The sequence below is a fragment of the Doryrhamphus excisus genome, chromosome 12 (assembly GCF_030265055.1).
Source record: "Doryrhamphus excisus isolate RoL2022-K1 chromosome 12, RoL_Dexc_1.0, whole genome shotgun sequence".
Taxonomy (NCBI): domain Eukaryota; kingdom Metazoa; phylum Chordata; class Actinopteri; order Syngnathiformes; family Syngnathidae; genus Doryrhamphus; species Doryrhamphus excisus.
The window spans coordinates 1,512,582-1,532,862 of NC_080477.1; the positions used below are offsets into that span (position 1 = coordinate 1,512,582).

The 20,281-nt window shown below is 38.0% G+C and overlaps 1 protein-coding gene across 4 annotated transcripts in view; it reads left to right on the top strand.

The window, feature by feature from the left end:
• LOC131139253 (carbohydrate sulfotransferase 8-like) overlaps positions 1-20,281 on the top strand; it is a 296,426-nt gene that overhangs the window by 263,319 nt on the left and 12,826 nt on the right. For all 4 annotated transcript variants that reach the window (XR_009132209.1, XR_009132210.1, XM_058088660.1 and 1 more), the window contains exon 3: positions 11,314-11,351. Coding sequence is in view for 2 of the 4 variants with exons in the window: in XM_058088660.1 (XP_057944643.1) it covers positions 11,314-11,351 (38 nt within the window). In the remaining 2 variants the exon portion in view is untranslated. The remainder of the gene's footprint in view (positions 1-11,313; positions 11,352-20,281) is intronic.

Here is a 20,281-nt window from a genome sequence, read left to right on the forward strand (position 1 = left end):
TGCTTTACGATATGTAAAATGTATGTGTGAATGGACAGAAAATGTATGCAATTTGACAAACCGATGTATTGTGCTTTATTTACGGTGTGAGTGCATGAATGGACAAACAATATCACAAGCATGCGTGAATCGAGAGACAATTTATGCAATTTGAGTGTGTGCGTGAAGGGACAGATCGTATATGCAGTATGAAAAAAGGTATATACTGTCACGTGTTTTATGGTTTGTGAATGGACATACCGTGTCTGCAATATGACAAACAGATGTGATGTGCTTGTGTGTGTGTGTGTGTGTGTGTGTGGGTCCCCGGTCAGGAGCTGTGCAGTGTCCAAATAAGATCCACACCAATTAGAGTCCAGTGTGTCTCGTCTCGCCTCGGCTAATTCACTTAACCCCAAGCTCACAGCAGACAGGCGGCGTTTGTTTACACGCCCCTCTCTCCCCATCCTCCACCAAAAAAAAAAAAAAAAAGCCGCCTCCCATCACGCGGTGCTCCCTGACTCCCTGTTGCCATGGCAATGTGCCCCCGACTGTTTGCATCGTCTAACCTTGAATGCACCCGGAGAAGGATCTTCTCGCAGTGTCAAAATGAATTGTGGAGTCGGTGATGGCTTGGTTTCAAAGCAAGCCTCTCAGTGACTCGGCATCCATAACGTTCATTATTTCTTCACCTGCTGTGTTCATTGCACCGAGTTTACATTCGCTATAAATCATTCGGGAATGGGAAACACCAGGGTAACACATCTTTGACTGTTTTGTTGTAGCGTCCCATCCTTTTTACTGGAAGTCCTGTGAGGGGAATACTACATTTATGGACAAAGATAATGCGACGGAATTATTTACGATAGCGGACAGCAGGGGTGCTCATACTTTTTCAGCCTGCTAGCTACTGTACTACATCGTACATGTATATCAAGGGTGCACATGCTCAAAAATTACCAATATACAAGAATTGAAAATGATTATGAAAAAGATAATGCAGCCGAAGTCAAGGTCACATATTAAAAAACGTTCAGTATTGGGCATATTTTCCATTTAATCATGAAATAATAGTTTAAGAAGCAGGCATGTCGAAAAAAACATATTTCTTTATTGGAGTTCATGACGTGAAGCAAAGCCAATGCAAAAGTTCACAGGTAATCGTATCATAATGATACTCAGTACGGCAATAAATGTAATTCCCCCAATGGTTGTGTACATTACCTCCAGTTAGCATATGCTATCAAACATTACCGATATACAAGAATTGAAAATGATTATGAAAAAGATAATGCAGCCGAAGTCAAGGTCGCATATTGAAAAACTTTCAGCAATGGGTACATTTCAAATTTAATCATGAAATTATAGTTTAAGAAGCGGGCATGTCGAAAAAAACATATTTCTTTAGTGGAGTTCATGACGTGAAGCAAAGCCAATGCACTTGTTTTGTTTCTTGGAAATTCCAAGGCAGATCATTATAAGCAGCTGGTGGCAAACATCCTGAAGGCCGTAATATGTCACAGAGGATACACAAAATAATATCATTAAAAATCTTGAATACGTTAGCTAACTAGCACAATTATCAACTGATTGTCAGTTCATCTTATCATTTAGCCACTTTCACCCAAAAATGTGTAGACTAGTTATGTTAATCATTATGATATTGAGTATTTACTGTATTTGTTTGTACCTCATCATTGTCGAGTATCAGCTCCCTTTTTCATGACACTCAAAAATAACAACAAAAATATAATGGTATTATTATTATTATTATTATTATTATTATTATTATTTTACTATACAAAATTATTCTTATACATAATTATTAATTAGTAATAATCAAATTAATTAAATGATTTTTCTATATAATTTATTTATTAATTATAAAAATATTTCATAATTTATTAATTATTAATTAATAATTAGGTATAATAATATTACCAATATTAATAATATATTTATAATTCATAATAATAATAATAATAATAATAATATATTATCAATAATTATATTATTATAATAATTATAATTATATTATTATAATAATTATAATTATATTATTATAATAATTATAATTATATTATTAATAAATAATGTAAAAATTATATTATTATTATTACATTATTATTATTATTATTATTATTATTATTATTATATTTAGTACATTCAAGAGTTTTTTTTATAATAATAATTTTTGCCTTCCATATAAAATGCTAGATAGTGAAACGAAGCACGTTTCTTACAGTGTGATCTCTACCGTATGGTTCCTCCCCATAATGAAATTACAATGCGGCCTCTTAAAATGGCCGCACACGGAGAACCAGGCTGTGGCTGCTTTGAATATCTGCAATGGCGGGTGTGTGTCCCTCACCTGTGATTTATGCTTGTGGCTTTGCAAGTGGGGGTTAAATCAAAGTCCTGCCCACGGTTGATGCTCTAAACAGCAAGCGTTTTATAGATTCCTCTCTATTTACCACATCGTAAAAAAAATCCAAAAGAGATTGCAGAGTGGAGGTCAGTGGGATGTCACAGTGGATGGAGAGGCGAGGTTGCATTACATCAATAATGGTCGTCTATATGGCATCTTACACCCCCCCCCCCCCTTTTTCCTTTAAGAATGGATTAGTTCCTACTTTATCAAGAGTCCAAAGAGCATTATTCTTTTTGCAAAGACACCATTTTGGATCTCAGGTGTCCGTAATGAAGACAGCAATGGGTGTTGTTTTGATTCCAGGACTTGATGAAGTTTGGCATGAGAAGCTTCCTGTGAGACGTCATGTGATACCACGGCTTCCTCGGAACACCAGGAGGTGCTGAGAATATTCCGGCCTTGGAAAAGAATGTCGAACTGTACAGAGTTGTTGTTTTTTTTTTTTTTCTTTGTATCAGCGTGAAGGAGTCGGGTCGTTCTGACACAGAAGGATAGGAAGTACTTCATGGACATTTCTTTAATCCCGAGGTTTCCACGGATGCTTGGAATTTCTCTCTTGAGTTTTACCAGCATGGATACGTGTTGTTATGTATTAATTATTAACACCACAAGATGGCAGTAGATGCATTTGAAGTATCAGTAATTGTCAGCATCCAGCAGCTTTAGCTCTCTCTGAATGCGGTACAACTGTCTGTCCATTCACACACACATAAGGTAAACCATATCACTTTTGTATGTCGTATTGCACAACTGTCTGTCCATTCACACACACATAAGGTAAACCACATCACTTTTGTATGTCGTATTGCACAACTGTCTGTCCATTCACACACACACACACAAGGTAAACCATATCACTTCAGTATGTCGTATTGCATAATTGTCTGTCCATTCACACACACACAAGGTAAACCACATCACTTCAGTATGTCGTATTGCATAATTGTCTGTCCATTCACACACACACAAGGTAAACCACATCACTTCTGTATGTCGTATTGCATAATTGTCTGTCCATTCACACACACACAAGGTAAACCACATCACTTCAGTATGTCGTATTGCATAATTGTCTGTCCATTCACACACACACAAGGTAAACCACATCACTTCTGTATGTTGTATTGCACAACTGTCTGTCCATTCACACACACATAAGGTAAACCACATCACTTTTGTATGTCGTATTGCACAACTGTCTGTCCATTCATACACACGCACACAAGGTAAACCGCATCACTTCTGTATGTTGTATTGCACAACTGTATGTCCATTCACACACATACAAGTTAACCCACATCACTTCTGTATGTTGTATTGCATAACTGTCTGTCCATTCACACACACACACAAGGTAAACCACATCACTTCTGTATGTTGTATTGCACAACTGTTTGTCCATTCACACACACATATGGTAGACCACATCACTTTTGTATGTCGTATTGCATAACTGTCAGTCCATTCACACACACATAAGGTAAGCCACATCACTTTTGTATGTCATATTGCACAACTGTCTGTCCATTCACACACACACACACACACACACAAGGTAAACCACATCACTTCTGTAAGTCGTATTGCACAACTGTCTATCCATTCACACACACACAAGGTAAACCACATCACTTTTGTATGTTGTATTGCACAACTGTCTGTCCATTCACACACAAGGGAAACCACACCACATCTGTTTGTTATATTGCATAATTGTCTGTCCATTCACACACAAGGGAAACCACACCACATCTGTTTGTCATATTGCATAACTGTCTGTCCATTCACACACAAGGGAAACCACACCACATCTGTTTGTCATATTGCATAACTGTCTGTCCATTCACACACAAGGCCAACCACACCACTTCTGTTTGTCATATTGCATAATTGTCTGTCCATTCACACACAAGGGAAACCACACCACATCTGTTTGTCATATTGCATAACTGTCTGTCCATTCACACACACACACACAAGGTAAACCACATCACTTCTGTATGTTGTATTGCACAACTGTCTGTCCATTCACACACACACACACACACACACACACACAAGGTCAACCACACCACATCTGTTTGTCATATTGCATAACTGTCTGTCCATTCACACACACAATGCCAACCACACCACATCTGTTTGTCCTATTGCGGAACCGTCCAATGCAATCCAAAGCAGCGGTTGAGGTGCCTCAGTCATGACGCTGCCGAGGAATGAATCCCGTTTGAGGAACATTGCTGCAGTTAAGTGGAATAAAAATAGATGATGTCAGTGAATGTGCTGCCGTAACGTAAGAGAGCGTCTCTAATCGCATTAAATGCTCCTGTGTCACACGTCTTACATCTCCACATCAAAGAAGGAGCATGTTTCATGTCGCCATGAATGGCTGGATTAGAACATTAAGAAATCCTCCATGCTTAAAAGCCATCACCTTCTCCTCATCAGCAGCTATAGTTTGCTTTATTCCTCCTTTGTATGTCGGAAAGAAGGCAGTGGGGCTTCATACTGGTCTTTGGCAAGCTTCCTTCCTGGATCAACCACAGCGGGACGCCTCCCATGCAGAATAGAAGGTGGCGGGAAGTCATGTGCTCAGTGATTAATGAAAGTTTTATGGACGCTACTCCACGTTTTGAAGGAAGACAAGCCCAGTCTGTCCTGTTGCTCGTTAAAGCGTCCATTAATGAGGCAACCTCCAGCGGGGGCGGGACTCCTTTTTGGCTTAACAAGCTCATTATTTCACATTGTTTGTGTCCTTCTCTAGATGTTTGATGTGTGTGTCTGTCAAAGGGCTTCCAGAGGGGAAGGATGCTAACGGAAGACGCTAACATAAGACGTCGGCTCGTTAGCATGAATAATCAAATCATTTTGGCCCTGCAGAGAGGTCACATGTTCAAGGTTTTTATTTGTGTTATTTTCTGTGGACAAGCGCACCAGACGATTAAACACTGGAGTTATTTACTGTGTAAACGCTTGTTTGTCCATTCACGCACATACACACATACGCACACATCAGGTGAACAGATCAAACTTAGCTCTTGTTCATTCAATCAAGGAGTCTTTGAAAGTGTACATCCATTCACACACCCAAAAAAAAGTCAACCGCATCAACATGCAACGGTTTGTCCATTCGCATACACAAGTTAAACCACATCAAACTTGTTTGTCGGATTGCACAGCATAGCGAAACCACAGCTGTTTGTCCCATTCGCACGATCACAAAGTATAAACAACATCTAATCTGTCATCTGTTGCATAACAGTTTGTCCTTTCACACACACACACAAATAAGACAACCAACATCCCATCAGTTCGGACCTGAGGGAAACCACATGGCATCCGTTTGTCCAATTGCATTCATGCACACTAGTGTACCACTGTGTGTCCATTCACACGCACAGTAACCCATGTCACATCTGTTTGTCACATTGCACAACCATATGTCCATTCGCGTACACAAGTTAAACCACATCAAACTTGTTTGTCGGATTGCACAGCATAGTGAAACCACATCTGTTTGTCCCATTCACACGCTCACAGAGTATAAACAACATCTAATATGTCATGTTGCATAACAGTTTGTCCTTTCACACACACACACACAAATAAGACAACCAACATCCCATCAGTTCGGACCTGAGGGAAACCACATGACATCTGTTTGTCCAATTGCACTACTGTCTGTGCATTCACACACACTAGTGTACCACTGTGTGTCCATTCACACGCGCAGTCACCCATGTCACATCTGTTTGTCACATTGCGCAACCATAATTCCATTCACACACCACAACTAACATCAGATCTGTTTCTCGTCCATTACATCTGTTGGTCCTATTGCGCAACTGTCTGTGCATTCACACACACTAGTGTGCCACTGTGTGTCCATTCACGCGCGCAGTGACCCATGTCACATCTGTTTGTCACATTGCGCAACCATATGTCCATTCATACACGTAAAAAGCAACCAACATCAGATCTGTTTCTTGTCCATTACATCTTTTTGTCCTATTGCACAACTGTCTGTGCATTCACACACACACGAGTGTGTCACTGTGTGTCCATTCACACGCGCAGTCACCCATGTCATATCTGTTTGTCACATTGCGCAACCATATGTCCATTCACACACCACAACTAACATCAGATCTGTTTCTTGTCCATTACATCTGTTGGTCCTATTGCACAACTGTCTGTGCATTCACACACACACTAGTGTGCCACTGTGTGTCCATTCACACGCACAGTACCCATGTCACATCCGTTTGTCACATTGCGCAACCATATGTCCATTCACACACGTATAAAGCAATAAACATCAGATCTGTTTCTTGTCCATTACATTTGTTTGTCCTATTGCGCAACTGTCTGTGCATTCACACACACTAGTGTGCCACTGTGTGTCCATTCACGCGCGCAGTGACCCATGTCGCATCCGTTTGTCACATTGCGCAACCATATGTCCATTCACACACGTACAAAGCAATAAACATCAGATCTGTTTCTTGTCCATTACATTTGTTTGTCCTATTGCGCAACTGTCTCTGCATTCACACACACTAGTGTGCCACTGTGTGTCCATTCACACGCACAGTAACCCATGTCGCATCCGTTTGTCACATTGCGCAACCATATGTCCATTCACACACGTAAAAAGCAACCAACATCAGATCTGTTTCTTGTCCATTCACACACACAAGATAAAATCACTGTACGTCCATTCACACGCACACACAAACAGTTACCCATGTCACATACGTTTGTCACATTGCGCAACCAGCTGTCCATTCATACACATACTCACATGCGCTCAAACGCATGACACATACTTGTCAAATTGTGTAACTTCCTGTCCGTTCGGCACATCACATCATGATTGTTGTGTAGTTTGTCAGGTCACACACACACGTAAGGTAAACTGCAGTCTGAGGACGGAATCATTCCAAGACTCAGACCACAGGAAGCTACGAGGCACGCGTGTCCGCGTGCGGCTGAAAGTGAAAGTACCAGAACGAAGTTTCAGCATCTCACCGGCCGCCGCCTCGGTTCTTACAATTTATTGCTGTTTTGCGGCAGAGCGCTGAAAATCGATAACGTGGTTAAACAGAGTGGAACTGACTGAGTGTGAAATTGCAATCAAACCTGCGCTATTACCCGCAACCAAATAGATACAACAAAGATGAATGATGTTTAGAAATCACCCCTTCAACCCCAATTCAGCCGACATTAAACTGCACGTTTTTGTGATTTTACATCAAATGCTGCACTCGTCAAAAGGGATCCAGACTCTCTCGACGTGATATAATATTACATGCATGCCGACGTCTTATAAAATGCACTTTTCAGCTTAAAACTGCACCAAACATGATCTCTTCTATTGTGGAGTTGCATCATCACCTCTTTGTGCCTGTCATGTGAAAAAAAATGGAAAAGACGTATAATAATAATAATAATAAGTAAATATAATAAGTAAAGAATAATAATAATAATAGGGGCTGCACGGCGGTCAAGTGGTTAGCGCGCAGACCTCACAGCTAGGAGACCCAGGTTCAATTCCACGCTCGGCCTTCCCTGTGTAGAAAATGAATGAATGAATGAATAACAACTGCTTGTTGACGTTTGCCTTGTTTTCAACTACTGAATGTCTTTATTCAACACACCATGCACACTCGCACATTCAGGCAATTTCCAGTTGCACTTTGCATTTTTGGTCTTTATTTTATTTGTATGTGTTATTTTAATTGAACAAGGCTACACAGCGGATGAGTGGTTAGCGTGCAGGCCACGCAGCTAGGAGACCGGAGTTCGATTCCACCCTCAGTCATCTCTGGGTGGAGTTTGCATGTTCTCCCCGTGCACGCGTGGGTTTTTTCCGGGTATTCTGGGTTTACTCCGACATTCCAAAAACATGCTAGGTTAATTAGCGACTCCAAATTGTCCATAGGTATGAATGTGAGTGTGAATGGTTGTTTGTCTATATGTGCCCTGTGATTGGCTGGCCACCAGTCCAGGGTGGGAAGTCAGCTGGGATAGGCTCCAGCACCCCCGCGACCCTTGTGAGGAAAAGTGGTAGAAAATGAACGAATAATAATGATAATAATAATAATAACAAAAAAGGGCTGCACGGCAGACGAGTGGTTAGCACGCAGGCCACACAGCTCGAAGACCCGAGTTCAGTCCCACCCTCGGCCATCTCTCTGTGGAGTTTGCATGGTCTCCCCGTGCATGCGTGGGTTTTCTCCGGGTATTCCGGGTTTACTCCGACATTCCAAAAACATGCTAGGTTAATTAGCCACTCCAAATTGTCCATAGGTATGAATGTGAGTGTGAATGGTTGTTTGTCTATATGTGCCCTGTGATTGGCTGGCCACCAGTCCAGGGTGTGAAGACAGCTTTTTGGAAAAAATACTTTTTTCATTGGCCAACAGGGCAGTTGTGGCTGTGCCCTATAAACTCTGCCTAGCAACAAGAACAAACCTATATGTAAATTTTCTTGGACCAAATTGTAAAGTTCAGAAGAAACGCAAATTATTAATGTCATCTGTGCTAATAAACACTTTCATTAGCGTGTGCGGACTAGCATGTCGTAATCTTCGCAATAGGACCTCCGATGACGAGGGGGGGGGAGGGAGTCATGTGATGTAATCTTGTTTGGGTGCAGCCGTAACATCTGATCTCCTCACCCTTAATGATGGCTTATGTAGGGTGTGGATCCACGTTTATGAAATGCATGAATATTTAGCAGCGCTAACACGCACAGACACGGGGGAGAGCGTTTACAAAAGCAGCCCATCAGCTTTTGCTAACGCTGAGCCCCTCAGACGACCATCGTGTGGAGATACAAGGCCGCTTATTGATCTTGAAAAGCCCACCGAGGTGGTAATTGAAATCTCCAAAGGTCTAATTGGTTCCGTCTGGAGGAGGTGTTTGGGTCTGGCTGTCGTTACACGTTTTGTCTCGGCTGCTGCTTTCGATGCGCCACTTTCAGCCACAACACCCCCCCCCCCCCCCCCCCCCCCCCCCAAGATGAGATTGCATGAGTTATGTTGCGGTGTAATTAAAACACCGTTTAGCAGTCACAGACGAGCGAGCTTTGAAAATGACAAGAGTTGATTTTATTGGGTAAATGGCTTCCAAATTGCTTGAGAAACGGCTTTAAATTCAATATAGACACACATATATAGACAAACAACCATTCACACTCACATTCATACCTATGGACAATTTGGAGTCGCTAATTAACCTAGCATGTGTAACCCACGCATGCACGGGGAGAACATGCAAACTCCACACAGAGATGGCCGAGGGTGGAATCGAACTCAGGTCTCCTAGCTGCGTGGCCTGCGCACAAACCACTCGTCCGCCGTGTAGCCTTGTTCAATTAAAATTACACATACAAATAAAATAAAGACTAAAAATGCAAAGTGCAACTGGAAATTGCCTAATTGTGCGAGTGTGCATGGTGTGTTGAATAAAGACATTCAGTAGTTGAAAACAAGGCAAACGTCAACAAGCAGTTGTTATTCATTCATTCATTCATTCATTTTCTACACAGAAAGCAAGCGTGGAATTGAACTCGGGTTTCCTAGCTGTGAGGCCTTCGCATTAACCACTCATCCGCCATGCAGCCCCAGAAAAACTTTTGTTCATGTAAAAATACATGAACTGATTTGCTAGCAAAGACGTATTTATTATTATTATTAGGTATGTCAGATATTTATGATTTATTATTATTATTATTATTATTATTATTATTATTATTGCTACCAGTTTCATTATATTAAATTATATTAAATAATAAATTATATTATAATTATATATATCAATTATATATTATTAATTATTATATATATATATTAAAGATAAAGAATTAGCAGTACTGATACTTATCGGACATCCCTAGTGGTTACATGTTTTTTCCAACCCAACCGCTCCCTCACACAACAGTCACAAAGAGGTGATGATGCAACTCCACAATAGAAGAGACCATGTTTGGTGCAGTTTTAAGCTGAAAGGTGCATTTTATAAAACCTCGGCATGCATCTTTGCCTTGTAAAAGATCGCTCTGCAGCAACCAAGAAGTGAAAATACTCGGAGCCATGTTGCACGAAGGTTCGAAATATAAAATGAGGTAAATATTGTCGCTTGATGCTGAGTAAAAAGTGTTTTCTACGAATAAAAAAAACTATTTTAATTTTTTAAAAATCAGCAAAAACGTGCAGGGCGATGAAAATTGCGAGTGTACGAGGATCCACATACATAGTGTCTCCGTCTCGTGGGGCACTGTCACTGCTGCCCCGAATGCCAAGTCACCAATAGCGAACTCATCATTCACGAGTGGTTGCGGCTCGTATCCCCCCCCCCCAGCGTCGCTACGCAGTCCATCACTTCTACCCTTAAAATTGGAAGTGACAAGCCACTTAGGCAAAGGTGTCTACTTCCTCCAACCCCCCCTTCACCATAAGTACCCCCCCCCCCCACCACCACTTACATGCACAAGCCATCAGACAGCCGTGTAACTTCACTTAGACCTGTCAGTCTGATTACTTGACAGTTGGATTTGGGTTAAGTTGTAAAAGGAAAAAAAAAAAAAAAAAAGTAGTCCGATAAAAATCTCACATCTGCCAGGGTTGCATCCCGCCGCCTGTCGCCATGGCAACCGTAAAAACCCAAGGTGGATGTTTCCATCACTCCCCTGATGCATTGGCTCTCTGTGTCTCCTTACAATCAGTCTCTGACGGTTTAAATTCTCACTTGTTTCCAGTCCTGGAAAAACATAACACGATCTGGCGTGCAGTTGTCGTCACTCATCACTAGGGCGGCGCTGTTTCACCGGCTCCATTGTACAAAGTGTAAAACTCAATATTCTTTTTTTCTCTCTCTTTCTTTCTTTCTCTCTGCAGCGTTACAGCTTGAAGGAACTCTGCAACAGTCGAGAGAGGTATGTTTACTCCACACACACACACACACACACACACATCTATTATCTATTGCAAAGGAGCAATTGTCGGCCATGTTCCTCTGAGCGTGTCTGATAGCATCAGTGTAGAGGTGCTGACCTAGTGCAGCATCCAGCGCGTCTAGCCAGACCAGGGTGCTTTCTGAATTGCTTGCTTTTAATTGTGCCATCGCTGAGAGAAAAACACCATTGCTTTCAAAAAATAGATTTTATATAAGAGAACTGGTTTTAAAAATGCACTTAAACTCAAAATAAGTGACGGCAAAATATACTTTATTTTTTTGTTTTAGATATTGTAAAATTAATAAATAAATTCAAAACAATAAATTGAATAAAAAGCATATTTTTTTCAGATATTTTAATTGTTATTTAAATTGTTATTTTAAGCGCTAATCGTTTTTAATCTTCAGGTAGGAAGTTGAGTTCATAGTTAAGTTTTTTTTCCAGAATTTAAATTTTTTTTTCCAAATTTACAACTTTGGTCTTGTAAATGTATGACATAATTCTTGTAAATTCATGACTTTTTTTCTTGTATATTTATTACTTCTCTGGTAAATTTTTATGACTACTTTTCTTGTAAATTTTATTCTTGTTAAGTTTATAAATTTTAATCGTTAATCGTTTTTAATCTTCAGGTAGGAATTTTCAAGTTTCCTCTCATTTCAGGCCACGCTTTTATTTATAACGTGGCAGCAAAACACAGCAGTTGAGTTCATAGTTTTTTTCCAAAATTTCAATTTTTTTTTCCAAATTTACAATTTTGGTCTTGTTAATTTACAACTTTTTTCCTGTAAATTTGAGACATAATTCTTGTAAATTTATGACTTTTTTTCTTGTAAATTTATTACTTCTCTGGTAAATTTTTATGACTTCTTTTCTTATAAATTTCCAATGTTTTTCTTGTTAAGTTTGAACTTTTTCCTTTTTTTTGCGATTTTATTCTTGTAAATGTAAAAAAAAAAAAATTCTCGTAAATTTAAAAATATAATACAGATAAATATTTACATTAACGTTGTAAATTAACAATAAAGTCGTAAATTTTTGTAAACTCAAAATAAGTGACGGCAAAATATACTTTTTTTGTTTTAGCTATTGTAAAATGAATAAATAAATTCAAACAATAAATTGAATAAAAAGCATATTTTCTTCAAAATTTTTAATCGTTATTTAAATTGTTATTTTAAGCGTTAATCGTTTTTAATCTTCACATTGGAAGTTTCAAATTTCCTCTCGTTTCAGGCCCAGCTTTTATTTATAACGTGGCAGCAAAACACAGCAGTTGAGTTCATCGTTATGTTTTTTTTTCCAAAATTTCAATTTTTTTTTCCCCAAATTTACAACTTTTTTTCTTGTAAATTTAAGACATAATTCTTGTAAATTTATGACTTTTTTTCTTGTAAATTTATTACTTCTCTGGTAAATTTTTATGACTTCTTTTCTTATAAATTTCCAATGTTTTTCTTGTTAAGTTTGAACTTTTTCCTTTTTTTTGCGATTTTATTCTTGTAAATGTAAAAAAAAAAAATTCTCGTAAATTAAAAAATATAATACAGATAAATATTTACATTAACGTTGTAAATTAACAATAAAGTCGTAAATTTTGTAAACTCAAAATAAGTGACGGCAAAATATACTTTTTTTGTTTTAGCTATTGTAAAATGAATAAATAAATTCAAACAATAAATTGAATAAAAAGCATATTTTCTTCAGATATTTTAATTGTTATTTAAATTGTTATTTTAATCGTTAATCGTTTTTAAGTTTCAGGTAGGAAGTTGAGTTCATAGTTGTGTTTTTTTTCCAAAATTTCAATTTTTTTTTTTTACAAATTTACAACTTTGATCTTGTTAATTTACAACTTTTTTTCTTGTAAATTTAAGACATAATTCTTGTAAATTCATGACTTTTTTCTTGTATATTTATTACTTCTCTGGTAAATTTTTATGACTACTTTTCTTTTTACTTTTTTCTTTTTTCTAAATTTTATTCTTGTTAAGTTTATAAATTTTAATTGTTAATCGTTTTTAATCTTCAGGTAGGAATTTTCAAGTTTCCTCTCATTTCAGTCCAAGCTTTTATTTATAACGTGGCTGCAAAACACAGCAGTTGAGTTCATAGTTACATTTTTTTTCCAAAATTTCAATTTTTTTTTCCAAATTTACAACTTTGGTCTTGTTAATTTACAACTTATTTTCTTATAAATTTAAGACATAATTTTTGTAAATTCATGACTTTTTTTCTTGTCATTTTATTACTTCTCTGGTAAATTTTTATGACTTCTTTTCTAAAAATTTCCAATTCTATTCTTTTATTCTAAGTTTGAACTTTTTTCTTTTTTTTTGCGATTTTATTCTTGTAAATGTAAAAAAAAATTCTCATAAATTAAAAAATATAATAAAGAAAAACATTTACTTTAAAGTTGTAAATTAACTTTATTAAGTGTATGATTTTTTTTTCTTATAAATGTACAACTTTTTGTATGACTTTATTGTCAATTTACTACTTTTTATTGTAAATGTTTGACTTTATTCTTGTCCATTTATGACTCGTGTCTTTTAAATGTACAAATTTATTCTGGTAAATGTACAATTTAAATGATGATATTTTTTTTTGCAATGTGGACCTGATTCTTCTGTATAATGATGCTCAAATTTTGTAAAAATGTATTTTTAAAAAAAGCAAGATTTTTTCATATGGTTTAAATTATTCTTAAATACAGAAAAATTATATTTATATTTACACCAAACAAAAACTATATTTTTAATCTACTTTAGCTGGTTTTAAATCCTTAAATATAATAAACGGGAATTTAAACTCAAAAGTATATTATAAAGCTGGACTTAAACTTAAAAGTTTCAAAGCAGCAAAATATATTGAAATGCCCTGCAAAAAATGAACATAAATATAGTTTCTTCATATACTGCTTTAAAATTCTTAAGTGGTTCATTAATAATTATTAAAAAAAAAAAAAAAAAAGATAGATACTTTTTACCGAGAAGTCATATATAAAAAAAACCATTTGGGCAATTCATTTGAGAATATCTGCAACGTGGTGTGTTTGTCGAACTATTCCACACGGGCGGGACACACGCACACGCTGTCACAGAGCGTTAGCATCACCGTCTCGCCACTAAAACCTCACATAAATTGTTTAGTTGTGTGAAAGAATAAGAACGTTTGAAGGCACCGCTCGTTGACGTTGGAGGTGAAAGTTTCACAGGCGGTTCTCACAAGACCGTTTTTAACCGACGCCGACCGAAAATCCTTTTCACGAGGACGTCTTACGGTCTACCATAGAATCTAATTGTTTACGTTTATTTCTAGGACTATCACGCTGCTGTTGAGTCATGTGCAGTGCTTTTAAACAGGTTCTAGGGGAGGGGGGGTGGGAGGGGGAGGGGGGGGGCATCAGACCCGCCAAGCGTCTTAATCCGGCCCACCGGGCATTTCCCAAACCTTTAAACCTTTAACGTGGAAAGTGTAGCCGACTTGGAGCGCCATTGTGGGACGCTCGAGTCACCAAAATAGAAAAAAGCCATCAAACAACACACATGCCAAAAAAATAACACGTCGCAAGGCATGCTAGGTAGCTTCGCATACTATTTCACTCGTGTTTGTCACACAAAATATGTTGAGGTGGTTGTCATTTTCCGGTCATTGTGTTGGTGTAGTCGGCCATTTTCATCTTATTTGTTCCCCCTCTTCTTGCTACATCTTCTTATTCCGCCTCAGTTTTTGTCCCCAGAGTACTCCTCCTTTGTGTTGTCCGTTGTGTTGGTGTAGTCGGCCATTTTCATCTTATTTGTTCCCCCTCTTCTTGCTACATCTTCTTATTCCACCTCAGTTTTTGTCCCCAGAGTACTCCTCCTTTGTGTTGTCCGTTGTGTTGGTGTAGTCGGCCATTTTCATCTTATTTGTTCCCACTCTTCTTGCTACATCTTCTTATTCCACCTCAGTTTTTGTCCCCAGAGTACTCCTCCTTTGTGTTGTCCGTTGTGTTGGTGTAGTCGGCCATTTTCATCTTATTTGTTCCCACTCTTCTTGCTACATCTTCTTTTTCCGCCTCACTTTTTGTCCTCAAAGGTTAAACTCATTTGCGGGTCGTTGTGTTGGTGTAGTCGGCCATTTTCATCTTATTTGTTCCCCCTCTTCTTGCTACATCTTCTTATTCCGCCTCAGTTTTTGTCCCCAGAGTACTCCTCCTTTGTGTTTTCTGTTGTGTTGGTGTAGTCGGACATTTTCATCTTATTTGTTCCCGCTCGTCTTGCTACATTTTCTTTTTCGGCCTCACTTTTTGTCCCCAGAGTTTAACTCATTTTCCGGTCGTTGTGTTGGTGTAGTCGGCCATTTTCATCTTATTTGTTCCCCCTCTTCTTGCTACATCTTCTTATTCCGCTTCACTTTTTGTCCCCAGAGTACTCCTCCTTTGTGTTGTCCGTTGTGTTGGTGTAGTCGGACATTTTCATCTTATTTGTTCCCCCTCTTCTTGCTACATCTTCTTATTCCACCTCAGTTTTTGTCCCCAGAGTACTCCTCTTTTGTGTTGTCCGTTGTGTTGGTGTAGTCGGCCATTTTCATCTTATTTGTTCCCACTCTTCTTGCTACATCTTCTTATTCCGCCTCACTTTTTGTCCCCAGAGGTTAACTCATTTTCCGGTTGTTGTGTTGGTGTACTCACCCATTTTCATGTTATTTTTTCCCGCTCTTCTTGCTACATCTTCTTATTCCGACTCACTTTTTGTCTCCAGAGTTTAACTCATTTTCCGGTCGTTGTGTTGGTGTAGTCGGCCATTTTCATCTTATTTGTTTCCGCTCTTCTTGCTACATCTTCTTTTTCCGTCTCACTTTTTGTCCCCAGAGTTTAACTCATTTTCCGTTCCATTCTGCTGGTGTAGTCGGCCATTTTCATCTTATTTGTTCCCCCTCTTCTTGCTACATCTTCTTATTCCGCCTCACTTTTTGTCCCCAGAGTACTCCTCCATTTATTAACCAATTCAAACAAATCCAACATCAAAATGTTCAGCTCACTCAGGACAAGTTTGCTTTTCAAAACATTCCCATATTTAGTGTAATTTCATATGTTTTGTGAAAATATTCCCATTAAAAATGAATAGGCAATAAGTAAGTACCCACGTTGTATTCAAACACACACTGTGTAATTTAGTTGCGTGAATAGAATGACAAAAAACCTAATACACAACATTAAACATAATTTTAACAACTATTTTAAAGAGCAGTGCTGCAAAGCATGATGGGACACGTATAAGACGTACTGCTACCCCAATGTGGGCAAATTAATAAAAGTTATATAATTCAGTTTGCATCCAGACCCATAGATGGGTGGTTCAATTCCCGATTTGAGCGCAAACTCCCACTTTACTCTTACTTTCATTCAATGTTTTTGCTTATTTCCACAGCATTTCAGTCCAGCTTCAGCTTCCCAACGTTTCCTGTGTTTGCACCTTTTCAAAGCATATCAGTTTCACTTCAGCTTTTCAGAATTCAATGCATCATCTAGTTTTTCTTGATTTTGACTGATTTTTCAACGCGCACAGAATATTGTGTTCTTGGGTTATATAGCCAAAGATCCTTTTCGTTTTTCCGTTCTTTAGTAATCAGCAGTAGAACGTTGATAATTTTCAGCCAAATATCTGTTCTCAACAACAAAAAAGGCTTTTTGTGAAAAGATGCATTTCTTTTACACAAATTAAATCATATATATTTAGCCAAAATAGCTAAACAACTATGCCACAACATGAAAAACAACAAAAAAATGGTTCTTTTACATAAAGTATTTAAAATTTTCCCTTTGCAACTGAACTGTGTGTGCAAATTTGTGTTCAAATTTCTCAATTTTAAGAGTAAAAAAAAGAGTCAATAAAAAAGTTCCAGTCATCTACCTTTTTTGTTATCTTATCTTAGCAATCTCCATTTTACACCATAAAGACGGATGCATGGTGGACAAGCCGCTGTCACGTATTAGACATACAGAAGACCTGCAAGCCATCCATCCTTTCTCCCCCTCCTGGATGAGAATGTTGCCCTTTTAGTCGGGTGGGGTTGAGCCGAGATCCAGCGCACCCTTATCACATGTAATATTAGAATGATTCATCCAGTGCATTGACTTTATGACAGCGTCAGAGCGTTTAATTGAAATCAAATGTCACCGTGCACACTGGCCTCGGGCATCATGGCGTGATCAGGTAGTAGGAGGCGTTCATTTACATTTCCCATCAAGCGCTTACGGGACACGATGTGCTGCCACCAAGGTTTATATTCATAAGAGGTCATGGATTGGCTTTGGCCAGGGTGTGGGACTTTTGTGTTAACGCAGAATTAGACCTTTATCATTCTTGTAGTCAAACAGCACCATCGAGTGGTGTGCTTGGGGATTGCAGGGATACATGTTGTACAGGATGGTTTCACACATACTGTAGGTCCCTAGGTCTACAATTCATAATATTTACCTCATGGCACTTTACTCATGAAGGTCACATTCAGAAATAAAAACAGAGAACTGACCTGAACGCCACACAAGCAAGGAACATGAAGTCTCTGATACGTATCAGCGTATCAGGGCTAGCATCTAACTATATGAGTTTATGAGTTTTGAGTTGACTTTTAAATAGAGACAAGGAGTCTGTCCCCCAACCAACTATTTTAAAGCGCACGCAGAGGTAGATAAAGCTGCTGACCACTTGTGATACTTCAACTGTCATTTTTGTGCCACTAATTAAAAAGACACATCAGGAACAGCTGTTAACAAATAGAGTATATATCACAACAATGCTCAACAGAACCAATGTTGTAATAAGGCTAAGGAGTCATCGGCATTAATAGCACCGATGATAGCACTGAGGGGTACATTGGGGGGGAAAAAAATAGTACCACAAGTGTATTTTGCATGTGTTTCACAAACAACCATTTTAAAGCGCACACAGAGGTACATAAAGCTGCTGACCGCTTGTGATACTTCAACTGTCATTTTTGTGTCAGGAATTATAAAAAAAACACATTAGGAACAGCTGTTAACAAGTATAGTGTCTCAACAGAACCAATGTTGTAATCAGGCTAAGGAGTCATTACCATTAATAGCACTAATGAGTTTATTATAATAAAAATAGTACCACAAGTGTATTTTACATGTGTTTCACAACCAACCATTTTAAAGCGCACGCAGAGGTAGATAAAGCTGCTGACCGCTTGTGATACTTCAACTGTCATTTGTGTGTCACTCATTAAAAAGACTGGAACAGTAAGTAGAGTATATATCACAACACAGCTCAACAGAACCAATGTTGGAATAGGGCTAAGGAGTCATCAGCATTAATGGCACCGATGAGTTTTGTATTGTATTGGAAAAAACAAAATAAAAATAGTACCACAAGTGTATTTGGCATGTGTTTCACAACCAACCATTTTAAAGCGCACACAGAGGTAGATAAAGCTGCTGACTGCTTGTGATACTTCAACTGTCATTTTTGTGTCACTAATTAAAAAGACAGGAACAGTTGTTAACAAGTAGAGTATATATCACAACAATGCTCAACAGAACCAATGTTGTAATGGGGCTAAGGAGTCATCAGCATTAATAGCACAGATGAGTTTATTGTATAAAAAATAAATAAAACTAGTACAAGTGTATTTTACATGTGTTTCACAACCAACAATTTTAAAGCGCACGCAGAGGTAGATAAAGCTGCTGACCTCTTGTGATACTTCAACTGTCATTTTTGTGTCACTCATTAAAAAAACAGGAACAGCTGTTAACAGGTAGAGTATATATCACAACACAGCTCAACAGAACCAATGTTGTAATAGGGCTAAGGAGTCATCAGCATTAATAGCACTGATGGGTTTATTGTATAAAAATAAATAAAAATAGTACCACAAGTGTATTTTACATGTGTTTCACAACCAACCATTTTAAAGCGCACGCAGAGGTAGATAAAGCTGCTGACCGCTTGTGATACTTCAACTGTCATTTTTGTGTCAGTAATTACAAAAAACACATCAGGAACAGCTGTTAGCAAGTAGAGCATATATCACAACAGAGCTCAACAGAACCAATGTTGTAATAGGGCTAAGGAGTCATCAGCATTAATAGCACTGATGAGTTTATTGTAATAAAAATAGTACCACAAGTGTATTTTGCATGTGTTTCACAGCCAACAATTTTAAAGCGCACGCAGAAGTAGATAAAGCTGCTGATCACTTGTGATACTTCGACTGTCATTTTTGTGTCACTAATTAAAAATACAGGAACAGCTGTTAACAAGTAGAGTATATATCACAACACAGCTCAACAGAACCAATGTTGTAATAGGGTTAAGGAGCCATCCGCATTAATAGCACTGATGAGTTTATAGTAATAAAAATAGTACCACAAGTGTATTTTGCATGTGTTTCACAGCCAACAATTTTAAAGCGCACGCAGAAGTAGATAAAGCTGCTGATCACTTGTGATACTTCGACTGTCATTTTTGTGTCACTAATTAAAAAAAACACACCAGGAACAACTGTTAAGAAATACGTAGAGTATATATCACAACACAGCTCAACAGAACCAATGTTGTAATAGGGCTAAGGAGTCATCAGCATTAATATCACTGATGGGTTTATTGTATAAAAAATAAATAAAAATAGTACCACAAGTGTATTTTACATGTGTTTCACAACCAATCATTTTAAAGCGCACGCAGAGGTAGATAAAGCTGCTGATCACTTGTGATACTTCAACTGTCATTTTTTGTCACTAATTAAAAAGACACATCTGTTAACAAGTAGAGTATCTATCACAATACAGCTCAACAGAACCAATGTTGTAATAGGGCTAAGGAGTCATTACCATTAATAGCACTGATGAGTACATTGTAAGCAATAGTATTTTAGAACAGAACTATATTAAAGCA